At 55.0% G+C, this 17,279-nt stretch overlaps 2 protein-coding genes across 5 annotated transcripts; both read left to right on the forward strand.

Moving 5' to 3' along the window:
• Window positions 1-3,000: 3,000 nt before the first annotated feature.
• On the forward strand, window positions 3,001-8,253 carry PIM2 (Pim-2 proto-oncogene, serine/threonine kinase). 2 transcript variants are annotated; one of them, XM_062184236.1, is made up of 6 exons: window positions 3,001-3,364; window positions 3,494-3,603; window positions 4,262-4,312; window positions 6,027-6,399; window positions 6,911-7,087; window positions 7,193-8,253. In XM_062184236.1, the coding sequence occupies exons 1-6, from the start codon at window positions 3,304-3,306 to the stop codon at window positions 7,354-7,356; spliced, it is 936 nt and encodes a 311-aa protein (XP_062040220.1). In that variant the 5' UTR covers window positions 3,001-3,303; the 3' UTR covers window positions 7,357-8,253. The 2 variants fall into 2 exon arrangements, with proteins under 2 accessions (XP_062040220.1, XP_062040218.1); XM_062184234.1 differs by lacking the exon at window positions 3,001-3,364 and having other exon boundaries at window positions 3,378-3,603.
• A 998-nt stretch (window positions 8,254-9,251) lies between these two features.
• Window positions 9,252-17,248, forward strand: SLC35A2 (solute carrier family 35 member A2). Of its 3 annotated transcripts, none has more exons than XM_062184463.1 (5): window positions 9,252-9,643; window positions 11,000-11,182; window positions 13,866-14,017; window positions 15,483-15,635; window positions 16,975-17,248. In XM_062184463.1, the coding sequence occupies exons 1-5, from the start codon at window positions 9,553-9,555 to the stop codon at window positions 17,077-17,079; spliced, it is 684 nt and encodes a 227-aa protein (XP_062040447.1). In that variant the 5' UTR covers window positions 9,252-9,552; the 3' UTR covers window positions 17,080-17,248. The 3 variants fall into 3 exon arrangements, with proteins under 3 accessions (XP_062040447.1, XP_062040444.1, XP_062040446.1); XM_062184460.1 differs by having other exon boundaries at window positions 14,893-15,635; window positions 16,975-17,093; XM_062184462.1 differs by lacking the exon at window positions 16,975-17,248 and having other exon boundaries at window positions 14,893-15,654.
• Window positions 17,249-17,279: the final 31 nt, after the last annotated feature.

Below are 17,279 nucleotides of genomic sequence, written 5' to 3' on the forward strand. Positions count from 1 at the left end.
CCTGAGCGGCTCTGTTCTGTGTGGGAGAGGGGGTGGGCAGGCCTCTGGGCAGAGGAGGCCATGGCACAGGACTTGGCTTGCTCTCTGAGGTCTAAGTCCTCTCTACAAGGGGTCTGTCGGTGGCCCCAGAGTTCCCACGTGATTTGCTGCTCATTAAACCTCCCTCTGGACCTCTTACCTCAAAAAAATAAAAGCAAGCTGTCTTTGCCTGCTGGCTGCCGCCTTTCTTGGGGGTGGGATACGGGCAGAGGACTGAGCAAGCCCGAGGACAGAAACATCTTCCTGTCTGAATCCCGCCTGTCTTCCTTGCCATAGATGTTTGCTCTTCCTTGTGCTACTCTTGACATGAGATGCTTTGGAAAAGCACGACTGATGCTTGCTTGGCAACGTGGGTCCACATAGTGGACGTTATCAGAGGAGCCACCTCCAGTGGGGGTTAGAAGCTGAGGAAGGCTGAATCTGGTTTTGTGTCCCTCAGTCCACTGAGACCTCTGTCCCTGCCTCTCCTAGGGGTAAAGCCAAGGCAGAGGAGGCTGGCTGGCCCCCAGGTTTTCTCAAATATCTTTTCTTTGCTGTGCCTCAGTAATGGGGTCCCCATGGAAGGATGTGTGGCTCTACTGGTGAGGGCATGGCTGGCTGAGTGGCAGGCTGCAGGTTGTCTAGTCCACTGGGGAAGCATGTGTATGTTGGAGAGTGGTTTCAAAGCCCCCCTCAGTGTTGTCGAGCTGTGTGGCCCTGCTCAAACCACAGGCTCTTTGAGCTTAAGTGTCCCCATCTGTAACACAGGGGTGAGGACGATAAATGTGCTCCCTCCTGCACGCTCTGGTTGTGAGCATTGATGGAAAATGTATATGGTCAACATAATGTGTTGCGAGGTGCAGTGCCTGGCACGTTCTGAGAGTGCAGATGTTCGTGGGTGTTATCAGTGACCCTGTTATGGCAGTCAGCACCACTGGGGCCCCTACCTACCTCTTTCCGCCCCGTGCAGTCTCCTTGGCCTCTGCCTGCAATTTGCCCTTTTCCTGTCCTGAGCTGCCAACTTTATTTGTCTTTTTTCTTTTAAATATTTATTTAGTTGAAAGGTAGAGTGACAGAGAGTGAGCGGGTGAGTGAGCTTCCATCTGCTGGTTCACTCCCCAGATGGCCACAACCCTGGAAGCCAGGAGCTCCATCCGTGTCTCCCACGTGGATGGCAGGGGCCCAAGCACTTGGGCTATTTTTCCACTGCCTTCCCATGTGCATTAGTGGGGAACTGGATCAGAAGTGAAGAAACAGGGACTAAAACCGGCACTCTGATCAGCCGGCCCCTTATTCGTCTTACAAGGCAGAGGGTCCCCTTCTGAGAAGCCCTGTGTGACCCCTTTCATAGTCTCACTTCTGTCTGCAAATATCTGTGAGCTGGGCAAGGGCTCTGATGCCTTACTTATGTGTCACTAAAAGCTGTAAACCCTACCAAGGCCCAGAAGGGTAATAGTAGGCCCTGATAATGGGGAGTATGTGGGAGTGTATGTATTTGGTTTTGGGGGATGTTGGTGTGTGTGTGTGCAGACACACAAGTCTTTAAGTCCATCTCACAGTGTCTCCAGTTGTGTGTGACAGGGACTTGTCTCCAGGTGTGTCAGGGTGGTGATTGAGGGTGGAACTTTGACGGCTTGTATCTATATCTGAAGACGTGCTGGTCTGCGTGGGTTGGTCTGTTACAGAGGCGTCTGTAGTTTGTGTCTGATGGGGATGATGTCCGTTTGTATTCCTGTGACAGATTTCAGGTTGCTATTTCTGAACAGTGTTGCAGTGACAAGGCTGCGTGTGTGATGGTGCATGTGTCTGTTACTGGGTCTATCTGTCTGTGTCTGTGGTGCTGCCTATGTTTGTGACTGTCACCTCGGTACATGTCTGCCTTTTGAGCCGTGGGTGTATGTCTCAGGAGCATCTGTGTCAGACGGTCTGTGACAGACTCTAGGTCTCTCATTTCTAGGACAAGTCTTTCTGTGACAGTGCATGTCTGAGGATGTGTGTGTGTGTGACAAATTCTGTCCGTGTGTCTGACAGGACATGCTTGTCGCACGGCTCTGTACATCTATATGGGGCTCTGGCATTCTGTCTCCAACAGTGTATTCTGTGTGTCATTCTGGGACATGACTCCGACAGTGTATGCCTGTGTGACGGTGCATGTCTGCAGGTGTTACGAGACAAATGGACATGAGTATGTCAGGCAGCACGTGTGTGTGGGTGGGGGGGTGCATGGCATGGGGCCTTCTCTGGCTGTACGTCATGAGTTGCGTCTGCGGAGGCTTTATCACTTTTCTGGCAGCCTCTTCCAAGGCTCTCAGTCCTTGTCTCACCCGGAAGCGCAGCCCTACCCCCACCAAGGACCACCCCCTGTCGTTCTAGATTGCAGACCTGCTCACTGGCCCCATGGCGCAGTCTAGCCAGGTTCTGCGTATTTTCAGGGCTCCAAGAGCAGCCCACGGCGACCACCTCCCGGCGTGGGAACACCGCATTTGATAAGAATGACTCCAGTGGTGGGAGTTGAGGGAAGGGGGAAATCCTTCCTTAGCGACCGACCGGACCATTTCTAGGGTCCGGATTTCAGTTTGAGAGTGAAGGCCGCCCGTTGCCTGGAAGACTCCTGTCCTGGAGTACCGTTTGCGACAGTGTCCTGGATAGTCACAGGCTCAGATTCTTAGAAGCCAAACCTAGTGTTATCTCCGCGCTAATCTTGAGGCGGCGGCGGCAAACCAACTTCCTTAGGAAGGAGGCTGCGCAGTTGTTTTTCAAGTGTGCACGCATACACGCACACACACCCCAACAATAACAACCACCACCCCACCCCCAACGACCAAAACAAACGCAGTTGTTGCAAAGGGATTCCCAGAACCTGTTTTTGTGTGCCCCCACCTCGAACCCCCTCATTTGCATTCAGGCCCCGCCTCCGCGGAGGGACCCGGTGTGTTTTTGCAAAAGAGGGCTCTTGGAACGTTGAGGGTGGTATGCAAATAAGGGCTGGCTCCGATTGGCTGGGGTACAGCAGGTGCCTCGTCCGGATTGATCAAAGCCAGGTGGGCGGGGCCGTCGCCCAGGGCGACTCTCCCGGGAGGCGCGTGCCCCAGCTCAGTAGCACTGGGGCTGGCGCGCGCAGCGAATCTTAACGCTGCGCCGTCTGTGGACGCTTCCGGGCCACCGGTTTCCCTGCCTTCCACCCTGGCGCCCCCCAGCCCTGGCTCCCCGGCTGCCCTGCCCCGGGCGTCCACGCCCTGCGGGCTCAGCGGATTCAGCGGGCTCAATCTGCGCAGCACCTCCTCCATGTTGACCAAGCCTCTGCAGGGGCTCCCCGCGCCCCCGGTGACCCCCACGCCGCCGCCAGGTGAGCGCAGTCTCCCTTCTCCCGACCAAGTGGGGTGGGATGGAATGGTGGTTGGTGGTCCCAGGGGGAGGGAATCGCGGACGGGCTCAGCACGCCGGCACCCTGACTTCCTCGCCTCCGCCTGCGTAGGAGGCAAGGATCGGGAAGCGTTCGAGGCCGAGTACCGACTTGGCCCCCTCCTGGGTAAGGGGGGATTTGGCACGGTCTTCGCGGGACATCGCGTCACAGATCGACTCCAGGTATTCACCATGAGGGTCTCCAGCGGGTGTCGGGTAGGTGTGGAGGGGGAGGGGGAGCTTGGGGCTTGGATGCTGTTTGATCGGGGTGGGAGCCTGCAATGTGTATAGTAGGATGATGAGGATCAGGATCCTGGGTTGCAAGGATGTGTGTATATCCAAGTGGGTATGTTGGGGGGCGGGGGTGGTAAGGGTTTTCATGGCGGGGATTTTGGATGTCCAGGGAATTACACTGCGAAATGGGGGGTCATGAGGATATATGTATATGTTGGAAGGTGGGGACCTAGAGCTGAGATATTGTGATTTTGGAGGGAGGTGTCTGGTGTGAGGACCAGGACCCCGGTACAGAGTTGGGGTAACTTGGCTGTGGGTAGGAAAATTGAGGGCTTGGGAAGGCAGGAAATTTAGAACTCAGGACCTAGAATGAGGGGTCCCGATGCCTGAGGAGGCCCGGGGCTAAGGATGATGGCAGAGGTGAACTTCGTTCTGGAGACTTTGAGGCCAGGGGGAAAACCCTGACTTAGTGTGGGTTGTGTTAGTGTGGTTGGTGACTGGAAAGGTTAGGGGCCGATGGAGGGACACTGGAGGTGAGCAGGAGGTATAGATTGGGAGGGACATGGGGCTCATCTGCTGGCTCTCATAGCGTGGCCCTCTTCTCCAGGTGGCCATCAAAGTGATCCCACGGAATCGTGTGTTGGGCTGGTCCTCCTTGGTGAGTATCTTTGATGTACTTCCTGACCTATCCACTCCATTGCTTTTTTTCTGGGGGGTGGGGGTGTATTGCTCCCTGGGCCCTGTAACGGTGAAGAGAACACTTCTGTCAGCCCATGTTTACTCCCTTGGGGTGATGCACAGTTCTGAGTCACCCCATTCCCCATAGAGCCCCGGATTCTCCCCTCCAACTCGCCTTTCTTATGCTCCTTCCGAACATTGCCTCGAGGGTTGCCCGCGAGGCATGCTGGTGGGGAAAGAAGGGCAGAGGTCACTGGTTGCCATGGAGATGGTGGCTGCTTCTCTCCTGCCTTTTGAGCGCTAACGGACATCTGGGCGGGTCTAGACAAGTTGTAGATGCGGGAGCGCCCTCTGGCGGGTTTAGTGGGAGACTGCGCTTGCGCAGCCCGTGGGACCCAGAGGCATAGGGGACGCCTGCGTGATAGCGGATTTCGCATCACCGTGAGAAAGCCTGTCTGCGGCTGTGCAAGTACGCGGCCTGGCCAGCAGAGGGCCCCACTACTAGGCAAAGATGCCTGCTGCTCGCAGTCACCATGTGCTTGTGTGCGGTTTCTGGAGTAGGTGGGTGGGTAGGCCAGTTAACATTTTTTAACAGGGCTTTTTTTCTAAGATTTTTTAAAAAGTTTTATTTGAGAGATACAGTTACAGAGAGAGGGGGAGACAGAGATCTCCATCTGCTGGTTCACTTCCCAAATGGCCTCAATGGCCAGGGCTGAGCTGATCTGAAGCCAGGAGCTAGGAGCTTCCGAGTCTCCCAAAATGGGTGCAGGGGCCCAAGCACTTGGGCCATCTCACTGCTTTCCCAGGCCATTAGCAGGGAGCTGGGTCAGAAGAGGAGTGCCCAGCACACAAACCGGCACCCATATGAGATACTGGCACTGCAGGTGGAGGCTTAGCCTACTATACACAGTGCCGACCCTACCACTTACCATTTACACCTGTTCTTGAGTGGTTCTGGGTACTTAGTGACTAGCAAAATATCTCATGAGCACATTTATGGAGCTTGTTGACAGGTTCTTTGCAATTAATCACTTTGAGCTATCTTAACAATTATATATTGAGTACCTTCTGTATGCGGGCACAATTCTAGGCCCTTGGCAAAGTATTACATAATATTTATTGAGCGCTCATTTTGTGCTAAGTCCTTTTCTACTAAGTGCTTTCACATGTTTAGCAAATATTTATTAAACCCTACCCTGTTACCGGTTACTGTTCTAATGTTTGCGATATGTCAGCAAACAAAACTGACCATTATACAGCACTGGCTTCATGTCAGACCCTGTGCTATAAAGTGCTTTCAACTGTTTAGAAAGCATTTATTGAGTACCTACTGTATACAAGGTGCTCTTCTAATCACTTTGGATGTGTCAGTGGACAGAACAGGTACCGTATTACATCATAGCGCTGCTGCTGGACCCTTTTGTTGGGAACCACTTTTATTTATCCAAATATTATTCCCCGAGCTCGTCCTACCTGCCAGATGTGCGTAGGCTCTTTGCTCGATTGGCCCTTCAATGGCCGTGGGGGTTTGTGCCCCAGTGATGAGGAAACTGAGCCCCAGGAAGGCAAATGGGTCCCTCAAGGCCATAGTTGGCTAGGATGGGAGCTTAGGCTGGAAGTTGGCCTCAGAGCTGCTGGCCTGACCTCTGCCTTCTCTTTTCTCTCTCTGCTCCCCACCCAACCTGCACCTGCAGTCTGACTCAGTCTCGTGCCCACTCGAAGTGGCACTGCTCTGGAAGGTGTGTGCAGGTGGTGGGCACCCTGGTGTCATCCGCCTGCTCGACTGGTTTGAGACACCTGAGGGCTTCATGCTGGTCCTCGAGCGGCCTCTGCCGGCCCAGGATCTCTTTGACTACATCACAGAGAAGGGCCCGCTGGGGGAAGGCCGAAGCCGCAGCTTCTTTGGCCAGGTGGTGGCAGCTGTCCAACACTGCCACGCCCGTGGAGTCGTCCACCGGGACATCAAGGACGAGAACATCCTGATAGACCTACGCCGGGGCTGCGCCAAGCTCATCGATTTTGGTTCGGGTGCCCTGCTTCATGATGAACCTTACACTGACTTTGACGGTGAGGCTGCGGGGTGTGTGTGTGTGTCTGTGTGTGTGCACGCATGCACATGCGCGATTTTATGACCTTGTGACCTCTTGTCTCTGTCCTGTAACCCTTAACCTATGTTACACCTATAGATTGTTCTTGATTTCTAATACTAGGGATTCTCAAGACTTGGTGTCCTTTGTTAAAGTCCATGTTTCAACAGTGCCCTAACCTTGTTTAGGGCTTATTCTGGGTTATGTGTGTGTGTGTGTGTGGGGGGTCCTGTTGTTACCCTGAGAGTATATGTGTGTGTGTGTGTGTGTGTTTTCTGATAAAGAGATCCTACAGCTACTTGTAAGTGGTTTTATTCTGGAAAGGAGACATTGCTGTCAATTCTGCTGCTGGGGTTCTGATGATGGGATTTCGTTCTATTTAAAGCACTACTATTCTAGTTGAGGGGACAGTACTTCCTGGGGAACATGGGGGTGGGAAAGGGGGATTGACAGAGAGCAGTCTGACACACACCCCCCCGGCTTGTTTGCAGGGACAAGGGTGTACAGCCCGCCGGAGTGGATCTCCCGACACCAGTACCACGCACTCCCAGCCACTGTCTGGTCCCTGGGCATCCTCCTTTATGACATGGTGTGTGGGGACATTCCCTTCGAGAGGGACCAGGAGATTTTGGAGGCTGAACTCCATTTCCCGGGCCATGTCTCCCCAGGTGAGGCCTCCCTCAGCCCAGCCCGGCAGACCCCACCCTTCCCGGGGACCTAGGTGGGATCCCCCTACTGACCGCTGATCTCCCCCTGTGCTTCCTGACCCACAGACTGCTGTGCCCTGATCCGCCGGTGCCTGGCCCCTAAACCCTCTTCCCGACCGTCACTGGAGGAGATCCTGCTGGACCCCTGGATGCAAACACCAGCTGAAGATGCACCCCTCAACCCCCCCAAAGGAGGTCCCACCCCCTTGGCCTGGTCCCTGCTGCCCTAGTCCTGGCCAGGCCCCCCTAGTGATCATAATAGCCATCCCATGGCCATGCCACAGGGATAGACGGACATCTGTTGACCTGGTTTTACAGGTCACTAACAATCCAGTGTTACTAAGGTCGGGGGGATGGGGGGGTCTCCGGGGTCAGAAGACAAGCCAGGTCTGCCCAGTCCCCATCCCAGTCCTGTGAAGGAGCCTTTCTCCCAGGACCTGTGGCCCCTTGTTCTGAAATTCACTCCATTCTGAGGCCTAAGACTCTTCATTCTACTGAGTTGTCAGCCCCGTACGGGTACCTCCTGTGACCACCACACACACTTGGTTCAGATGCTCTTACGTGGGCGAAGGGTGCTTTCCTGTCAGTGCCCCAGCAGCTCTGAAGTTAGCAAAGGGACCCTTTCCCCAGCCTGGGGTCCTCTGTTGGGTCAAGCTGCTCACCTACCTCAGCCCAGGATTTCTGATTCTGGGGGAGGTAATGCCCAATTGTTATCCCAGGGCGCGTGCGCTCTCTCTTTCTCTCTCTGTTTTGTTTGGTTTTGGTTTTGGTTTTGGTGATGGGACCCTACTTTGTTATCCCAAGTGCTCTTATTCTGGTGAGAACAACCTACTCCCATGATCTGGGAAGGAAGGCAGATGGACACCACCGGCCACCACCAGACATTAGGACGGCACAGTTGGTTTCTTGGGAGATGGGCTGGGGAAATGAGTTGTGCTGAGTGTTCTCTTTGGGGCACCCTCTCCACCTTTTGCCTCCTCCTGAGCCAGGATTATCCAGTTGCTAAAATGTAAATACTTATGTATTGGGCGGTGGGGAGTTGCAAGTGTGCCCTCTTCTCCCTTCTCCCCCTGCCTGGATTATTTAAAAAGCCATGTGTGGAAACTCACTATTTAATAAAAGTAATAGACTCCAAAGCACCTGGCTGTTTGTACATGCGAGATATCTGTGGGACATTTATTGTCTGCTGAGCCGGGGGTGGGGGGTGGGGGTGGGGGTGGGGATGGATTGGACTTCCCCTTTGGCCTTGGGAAGCCTCAGTCCTACAGTGCCATCCTAAAGAGCTTTTGCGGGTTTGTGTAAGCTGGGCCACAAAAAGGAGCAGTTCCTGGCTCCACCTGCCTGCCCCCAACCCTTATGTAGCACTCAGCATATGCAGAAGGGCTGAGCCCACTGGAGTTAGGGTAGACGCATTCCCAGTCCTAGATGGCGTGCTCCAAGAGACAGAACTACTATGTCTCCCACGGGAGGAAAGGTACTTCTTCCCTGTTGGCGAAAAGCCCTTTCTGGGCTGGTGAAGGTGAGGCTCGGCGCTGATCATGGAATGTTCTAGCTCTTCCTTGTTTGCCTACAACGTCCAGGGTGTAGTCACCTATATTTGCCCTTGTCTTTCCTCTTCTCTCTCCTCACTTTACCTGCCCTGCCCTATGGTATCTTTGAGACCTCAAGCTGCCCCTCTCCTGCTGGGCTTTCAAATGCCAGCCAACAACCAACCTGGGGACTTCTCACCCGGTCCCATCTCATTTCTTTTCCGTCCTCCATGGTGACTCAAAAGCTTGCCTTCCTGTCTTTGGTCTCAAAGTTATCTTTTGCCTTCTCATTTCTATATCCGCAACTGCCCTGCTTCTATCTGCTACGTCACTTGCACGACCCTCCCTTGCCCCGCACTCCTCACCAGCCCTGCGCCCTGTGTCTCATCCCTGCCAGATGCCCAAGGGCTCCCAGGGGGCGGGGCCTCGCTGGGCGGGGAAAGAGGAACTTCCGTTCAACTAGGAAGGACCTGGGTGTTTCTGACGCGGAGGGCGGGGCCCGCTGGGGCGGGTTCTGATGAAGCGAGATGGGAGAGGGGCGGCTGAGCCAATGGGAGCAGGAGGCAGGGTGGGCGGGTGTTGTGGGAAGAGGATCAATAAAGCAGACGAACTGGAAGACGAGGGCGGGTCCGGCCGCAGGATTGGGCCGATGAGGCCCCGTCTTCGAAAAGACGGCCGGAGGCCAAACTGGCTGCGTGCTCGGTCTCCCGGCCCGACGGAATTTGAGAATCTCCGGGCCTTTGTCTTAGATTCAGCATTTAAGAGCGAACGAAGCAAGACAAGGGCCCTGCCTGTCCGGCACTTCGCCCCACACCCACTCCGCTGGCCCGGAAGCGGAAGTGACAGACACGGAAGTGGCCTGCTGTTGCCGAGGGGACGGGCCGGGCAGATGCCAACATGGCAGCGGTTGGGGTTGGCGGTTCCACCGCGGCGGCCGGACCGGGGGCGGTCTCCGCGGGGGCGTTGGCAGCTGGGACCGCGAGTGCGGGTGAGACTGGCTGTGGCCGAGCAGTCGGCGGCGGGGCGGAGGTCAGGATCGCCGGGGGCGCCTGAAGTGAAGCGGAGCATTCCGTGTGGATCGACGTGTGTGTCTGTGTGTGTGTGTGTGTAGGGGAGGGAGGACAGAGAAGACCATTGTGCGCGTGTTGGGGGCGGGGAAGAGCCCATTCTCAGGGTAACTGGGGAATCCCTCCATCTCTGGAGAGTAGAGACCGTGAGAAGGGTGGAAGGTGTTTGCTTTGGGGGGCGGCTAAGGCCACCGAGAGCACTGGGAGTGTGGGTGCAGTCTTTCCTTATGGAGGGGAGGGACCGTTCTGAGGGTGTGAGAGTTCTTCCTTATAGAAGGAAGAGACTCTTTGAGCCTGGTGCCTCCTCCCTTGTGGGAACCTTATAAATTGTCAGGGTGGGGCTGGCTCCTTCCTTCTGTGACTTAGGATCCATTTTGAGGATGGGAATGCCCTTCCTTGTACGGAGAGACGACCATTCCGGGGAGGGGGGTCCCTACGTGGTGGAAGTGGTTTAATGTATGTGGAGCTGGGAGGGTCCACCCTGACTTGCTGGAGGAAGAAGCTTCTGAGGGTGCCTGGTTCTTCCTCATATCAGAGAGAGTTCACTGTGGGTGTGGGTAGAACAAGGGGCAATTTCTTGGCTGCGGAGGTGGGAGTGGAGGGGGGCCAGCGTAGGGAAGTATCTTCTTACATGGTAGCCAACCATTCATCAGAAGAGGTTCAGTCCTTGGGGAAGTCGAGGAATCATTCCTTGTGTGTGGGACTAGTTTGAGTTGGGAGGAATCAGTCGTTCTGAGCGTGAGGAGGATATTGCGGGCAGGTAGGCTTTCCGTAGCACAGCCCCTGGTTAAGTAGGGATATTTCATAAGAACTTTTGGGTTGTGCCTGTGTAAAATGCGTGTTTTCATGGTTCGCTTGGAAATCATTATTAAGTCTGTTGAGGTCATCAGTGTAAGTCCCCGAACCCAGTGATAGGCACCCAGCAATGAGTAAGTACATGTTGAGAATGTGGTCGATGTGATTCTGAGTGGGGGGAGGGACAGAGGGAACCAAGTGCGGTGTCCAAGGCCTGCCCTAGCCATTTCCTGGCAGCTCAGCAAGGATTCCAGGTATAGGCTGGGACAGTGCAGACCCCACTTCTCCTTTTCTGGCTCTTCCAGTGGAAGCAGATAGAGGTGAGACCCTCATTGGGTCAGTGTGGGTAAGCCAAGGGAGGACGTGGCACTGGCTAGGAGGGTGGTGATTGAGCAAGGAGACGGGGGTGGGGGTGGTATGTGGCTGTGCCCAGGAAGCTTCTCACCTCATCCTTCCCCTTTTGCCCCTCCCACCCCCAACAGCTCACAGACGCCTCAAGTACATATCCCTAGCTGTGCTGGTGGTCCAGAACGCCTCCCTCATCCTCAGCATCCGCTATGCCCGCACGCTGCCTGGGGACCGCTTCTTTGCCACCACCGCTGTGGTCATGGCCGAAGTGCTCAAGGGCCTCACCTGCCTGCTGCTGCTCTTCGCCCAGAAGAGGGGTATGAGCCAGGGAGGGAGGCCGCGCCAGGCTCGGTGGGTGGGACTCCACACGCCACACACGTGTGGAAGGTTTTCTGGGGGAGGATCTCCGTGTCTGTGAACCTGCTCCCTCGTCCCTGCAGCTGGGAGTGGCTGCAGCTGTACTCTCCGTACGGCGGTACACCCCTGCCAGCCTGCTAGCTGGCCTCTGTGCACTTGTAGGAGCGAGTCTACCCGTAAGGCAGCGGGCAACTGTTCTGTGGCCGTGGATTTAGCTACTGTTCCATTGCAGAGAATTCCAAACATAGACCAAATGAGAAAGAAGAGTAAAATAATAAGATAGCCATGTCCCCAGCCCCCAGATGCACTAATGAGCATGAATGAGCTCATGTCTAGTGTCCAAGCAGTGTTCAAATTGGTAGTGATTTCTTAAATATCATAAAAGTTTTAAAAAATTTGTACATGGCCAGTGTTCTGAAATCGGTTGTGTCTTTTAAGCTTAATTGCTGGGTTTCCCGACAACCCCTTTTTTTCTTTTTTAAACAATTTTGTGGTAAAAAGCTTATTGGATACTTCTTTTTTAAAAGATTTATTTATTTATTTGAAAGGCAGAGATACAGAGAGAGACAGGTCTTGTATCTGCTGGTTCGCTCCCCAAATGGCCACAACGGTCAGGGCTGGGCCAGGCTGAAGCCAGGAGCCAGGAACTTCATCCGGGTCTCACACATGGGTGCAGGGGCCCAAGGACTTGGGCCATGTTCTGCTGCTTGCTCAGGTGCATTCACAGGGGCCTGGATTGGATGTAGAGCAGCCAGGACTTGAACTGGAGCCCATATGGGATGCCGGCACTGCAGACAGAGGCTTAAGCTGCTACACCACAGTGCTGGCTTCTGTTTCCTTTAGGTTAGGAGCTGGGTTCACCTACTAACTTGAACAGGAAGGCCCTCTGACTTGGAAATGTTGCCCAGTTGTTTCTCTGTGAAGGCCTTGTACTAAAGCATAGAGGTGAATTGTGCAGCTCTGACCTGGGGTTAGTGCTGTGGAGGGCAAGAGCAGGGTTTTGTGAATGCGCACCAGTGGAAATTGCCGGGATAACCAGTGCAGTGGCTCTGGAGGTTTCCCCCTAGGAAAACCCCCAGCTGAGGCTTAAACTGCAGAAACCTGGGGTGGGCTTTGCAAAGGCCGTATTGCATAGACCGTGATTCTTAGTTGCTTACTGAGGTGGTCCCAACCGGACTTGAGCTTTGGGGTCAAGGCTGCATCCATCCATGCAGCAGAGGCAAGTGCTTGGTGTGTGTAGGGCTGACAAGTGGGACTGAGTAGGAGGTGGCCTTGTCTCAAGGCTGCTCAGCGGGCTGTAGGGAGCTAGGATAAAAGACTAGTCTGGGCTGGTGCCGTGGCTTAACAGGCTAATCCTCCGCCTTGTGGCGCCGGCACACCGGGTTCTAGTCCCGGTTGGGGCACCGGATTCTATCCCGGTTGCTCCTCTTCCAGGCCAGCTCTCTGCTGTGGCCCGGGAAGGCAGTGGAGGATGGCCCAAGTGCTTGGGCCCTGCACCCACATGGGAGACCAGGAGAAGCACCTGGCTCCTGGCTTCGGATCAGCACGATGCACTGGCCGCAGCGGCCATTGGAGGGTGAACCAACGGCAAAAAGGAAGACCTTTCTCTCTCTCACTGTCCACTCTGCCTGTCAAAAAAAAAAAAGACTAGTCTGAAACTTCCAGCCTTGGCATCTGCTTCTGGTTAATGACAATTATTTCATTGTACAAAATAGGCTTGCCTTGGATGGGGCTCTGTGCTAGGGAGTTTGGCTCTAGGGTGAGTGAAGTATGGTCTGTGATTAGCACACACAGTGTTATGGATGAGGATTTTTTTTTTTTTTTTGACAGGCAGAGTGGAGAGTGAGAGAGAGACAGAGAGAAAGGTCTTCCTTTTTGCCGTTGGTTCACCCTCCAATGGCCGCTGCGGCTGGCGCATCGCGCTGATCCGAAGCCAGGAGCCAGGTGCTTCTCCTGGTCTCCCATGGGGTGCAGGGCCGAAGGACTTGGGCCATCCTCCACTGCCTTGCCAGGCCACAGCAGAGAGCTGGCCTGGAAGAGGAGCAACCGGGATAGAATCCGGTGCCCCAACCGGGACTAGAACCTGGTGTGCCGGCGCCACAAGGCAGAGGATTAGCCTGTTGAGCCACGGCGCCGGCCGAGGTTTTTTTTTTTTTTAATATTTATTTCAGAGGCTGAGGGATAAACACGGAGCTCCTATCTGCTGGGCTGGTTCACTTCCCAAATGCCTGCAACAGCCTGGATTGTGCCAGGCTGAAACTGGGAGCTGGGGACTCAGTCCAGGTCTCCCACGCGGGTGGCAGGGACCCAACTACTTGTGCCATCACCTGCTGCTTCCCAGAGTGTGCATTAGCAGGAAGCTGGAGTCGGCAGTGGAGCTGGGTATCAAACCCAGAACCTAGGCACTCCAGTGTGGGATGTGGGCATCTTACCCACCCAGGCCAGATGCCTGCCATGGATGTTTCTTTTGTGGTCACTAAATTGCTCATAGAAAGGCTCACTGCACAGATGGTTGGACTGTCGGGAGAACAGCACAAACTTCTTCCCAGCGCCCGGGGAGTCAGGCCTGCTCCCAGCCTTCAGGGGACCCTCATCCTGGGTAGTCAGTGCTTTGCTACAAAGGGCTGTCCTCCCCCCACTTAGGTAATGTGAAACACCTGGTTCTCTTCCTCCACGAGGCTGTCCTGGTGCAGTACGTGGACACGCTCAAGCTTGCGGTGCCCTCCCTCATCTACACTTTGCAGAACAACCTCCAGTACGTTGCCATCTCCAATCTCCCAGCGGCCACTTTCCAGGTGAGCTCCAAGCCCAGCATGGCCCCACAGGAACTGGCTGGGTTGGGGTATATGGGATGGCCGTGACTGTGTCACCTTCGGAATGTCCTTGGAATTCCCTCAACCTGGGATTCCTCCTCTGTGAGGCTTGGCAGCAGAAACCACGTTGCTTGCTCACTGGAGCGTCAGGACTATTGAAAGAAAGAGCAGCTGGGAAGAGCTCTCAGTTGGTGGTGGATAAGCTGTAGGCTGTTCATAGGCAGCCTTGCGAGATGGTTACAGAGCCCAGATTCTAACCTCAGCTCTGCTTTTGGGCAAGTCACCTCACTCTGTGCCTTAGTTTGCTCATTTTTAAATTGGGGGTTACAGTGGTGCCCACTTGACATGGCGGTTATGAAGATTAAATGAACTCATGTATGAACGGACCCACACGGGCACACGCCGTAAATATTGGCTGACATTACTGTTATGGTTGATTGAATTGCATCAAGACCTCCCATCACAAAGCCTGCCGTTTGTCCATCACCTGTGAGCCCTTAATTTACATTCATCAGTTGCATGTTGCAGATGATGTCCCCAGAGCTGAGTCAGGGCAAGTGCTTTGTCCCTGGTCACGTAGCCAGGAGATGGGACTGGGATGTGGGCTTGGGCACAGTGTGGCACTTTCTGGCCCAGCCACTCTTCTGTGCACTTTCTGGAAGGGACCTCTGAGCTGTTAAGCCACAGCCCAGCCAATGGTTGGCTCTTTGTGCTGTTTTTGCTATCATCTACCCCACCGCGTCCCTCCATTGTGCTCAGGAGACCCACAGTGGGTGCTGCCCAGCCCCTGCCCACCACATACACCTGTTGGGGGCCAGGGCCAGCCCTCAGTGTCTGTCTTCCACATGCCACTGCAGGTGACGTACCAGCTGAAGATCCTGACCACGGCACTGTTCTCAGTGCTCATGCTGAACCGCAGCCTCTCCCGGCTGCAGTGGGCCTCCCTGCTGCTCCTCTTCACTGGGGTCGCCATTGTCCAGGCACAGCAAGCTGGTGGGGGCGGCCCACGGCCACTGGATCAGAACCCCGGGGCAGGCCTCGCAGCTGTTGTGGCCTCCTGTCTCTCCTCGGGCTTTGCAGGCGTCTACTTTGAGAAGATCCTCAAAGGCAGCTCAGGTTCCGTGTGGCTGCGCAACCTGCAGCTGGGCCTCTTCGGCACAGCCCTGGGCCTGGTGGGGCTCTGGTGGGCTGAGGGCACCGCTGTGGCACACCGCGGCTTCTTCTTTGGGTATACACCTGCCGTCTGGGGTGTGGTGCTCAACCAGGCCTTCGGTGGGCTCCTGGTGGCTGTCGTTGTCAAGTATGCTGACAACATCCTCAAGGGCTTTGCCACCTCCCTGTCCATTGTGCTGTCCACTGTTGCCTCCATTCGCCTCTTTGGCTTCCAACTGGACCCATTATTTGCCCTTGGCGCTGGGCTCGTCATCGGTGCCGTCTACCTCTACAGCCTTCCCCGAGGTGCAGCCAAAGCCATAGCTTCTGCCTCCTCCTCTGCCTCTGCCTCCGGGCCCTGCACTCAGCAGCAGCCTCCGGGGCAGCCACCGCCGCCGCAGCTGTCTTCCCACCGTGGAGATCTCGTCACGGAGCCCTTTCTACCAAAGTCAGTGCTGGTGAAGTGAGGGCTGGAGGCAGCGGGGGGAGAGAGGGAGGGGGGCTGGGGTGGAGGGTGATGGGCATCTGCAGGACCCAAGTCACCTCCAGGGCCTGGCTCCTCTCGGGTTGGAACACCTTGGTCTTTTCTCCCAGGTCGTTGTGGCTTCCAGAGGGGTTGTGGGACTAGGGCCAGGTATCTTGTGAACCCTTCCTGGTAGGCTGAGCCCCCTCCCCTGGGCGGAGGGGGGGGCCGTGTTTAGAGCTGCCTTCTCTGCCCCAGTCTGGCCTTTGTGAAGGACAGGGTTGGGAATGTTGTCATTCAAGGCCTTTTTTCTCTGTTACCCTCTGCTGGAGGTGTCCTGTGGCCCGTGCCTGGGAGACACCCTCCCAGCAGTCCCTCCACATTTGTAAGGACAAACTGGACAGAACTTGTGCAGCTCTTTGGTGATGACTAATGCCTATCCTGTGGGGTTCAGTTTCCCATTGTTCGAGGCCTTCTCTCCCTCCCCCCCTCCCCCTGCCGGATCATATTAGCAGCTCTGGCTTTTGTGTGGCCTTCCCTGACACTGAGCGCCTTTTTCGAGTATCCAGGGCACGAGAAAAAGGTGAAAGCTGAGACTTTGACATCAGGTTGTCTGGGGGAGGTCACACAGCAGCAGGGCCACCTTTGTTTTTGTTGTTTTGTTTTTTTTAGCAGGTTTGGGATTTGTGGTGTAATGAGGTCATTAACGATCCAGGTAGTGGGGAAAAGTGGGGAGGGGCAGTCCTGGAAGTGACTCACTCACTGAATTAAAGACACTGGCAGCTGCTGGATGCAGGGTTATTTGCGGAAGTCACCCAGAGAGGGCAAATAAAGCTGCCAAGGCATACTCTGGGTACCCCATTGGCTGCAGGAGATACCCTCACTCTGTGGGGGGAGGGGTCTTAGAATCAGAAGACCCATGGAACCCGCCTCCTGCACTCCCCAAAGCTTATTAACCCCTTAACCATGTCCTGGGGGCGGGGGTATGAGTGCGCGCATGGGAGATGCCCGGGTTGGCTCTGCTATTTGTAAATATGGCCATTGAATCTTTATTTTTGACTAATTTGTTTTGATTTTTTTTGTTGTTTTCTAAGGAACTGTAATGAAAAAAAATGTCAGGATACCCAATGCCAAATAAAGATGTTGTATTTATTTAGTCCATGTGTAGCTTTCTGACCCAGGGGGCCCGCTTTCTTCGCCTAGGCACCATTACTAACCCCAGGACTACCAGCCTCACTCCTGCCATCCTCGCTTGCTCAGAAGACCCTCCTGCCAGCCCACCCCAGCTCTTTCTGTTTCTCTTTCCTCCCCATTCCCACCACAGGTTGCTCACCAAGGTGAAGGGTTCGTAGCCACCGGGATCGAAGACGTTGCTTGGCCTGGCCTCGTTCTCCCTTCTTGCCCTGGCCCAGCTGGGACCAGACTGTGATCAGTATTAGGGGTAGGGTGAGGCAGACACAGAACTCCTTGTCCCACCACCCCCTCCCGCACGCAGGGCTTACCTGAAGAAGCTCTCTCTGTTAATGACCCACCTCAGCCCCCGCCCCCACCCCCTACCCCCAGCAGTATTTCTTAGGTGACTTTTTGCAAATAAAATGTGTTTTGCATCATGTGGGCATGGGTCAGGAA

The sequence above is a fragment of the Lepus europaeus genome, chromosome X (genome assembly GCF_033115175.1).
Source record: "Lepus europaeus isolate LE1 chromosome X, mLepTim1.pri, whole genome shotgun sequence".
In the NCBI taxonomy this organism is placed as follows: domain Eukaryota; kingdom Metazoa; phylum Chordata; class Mammalia; order Lagomorpha; family Leporidae; genus Lepus; species Lepus europaeus.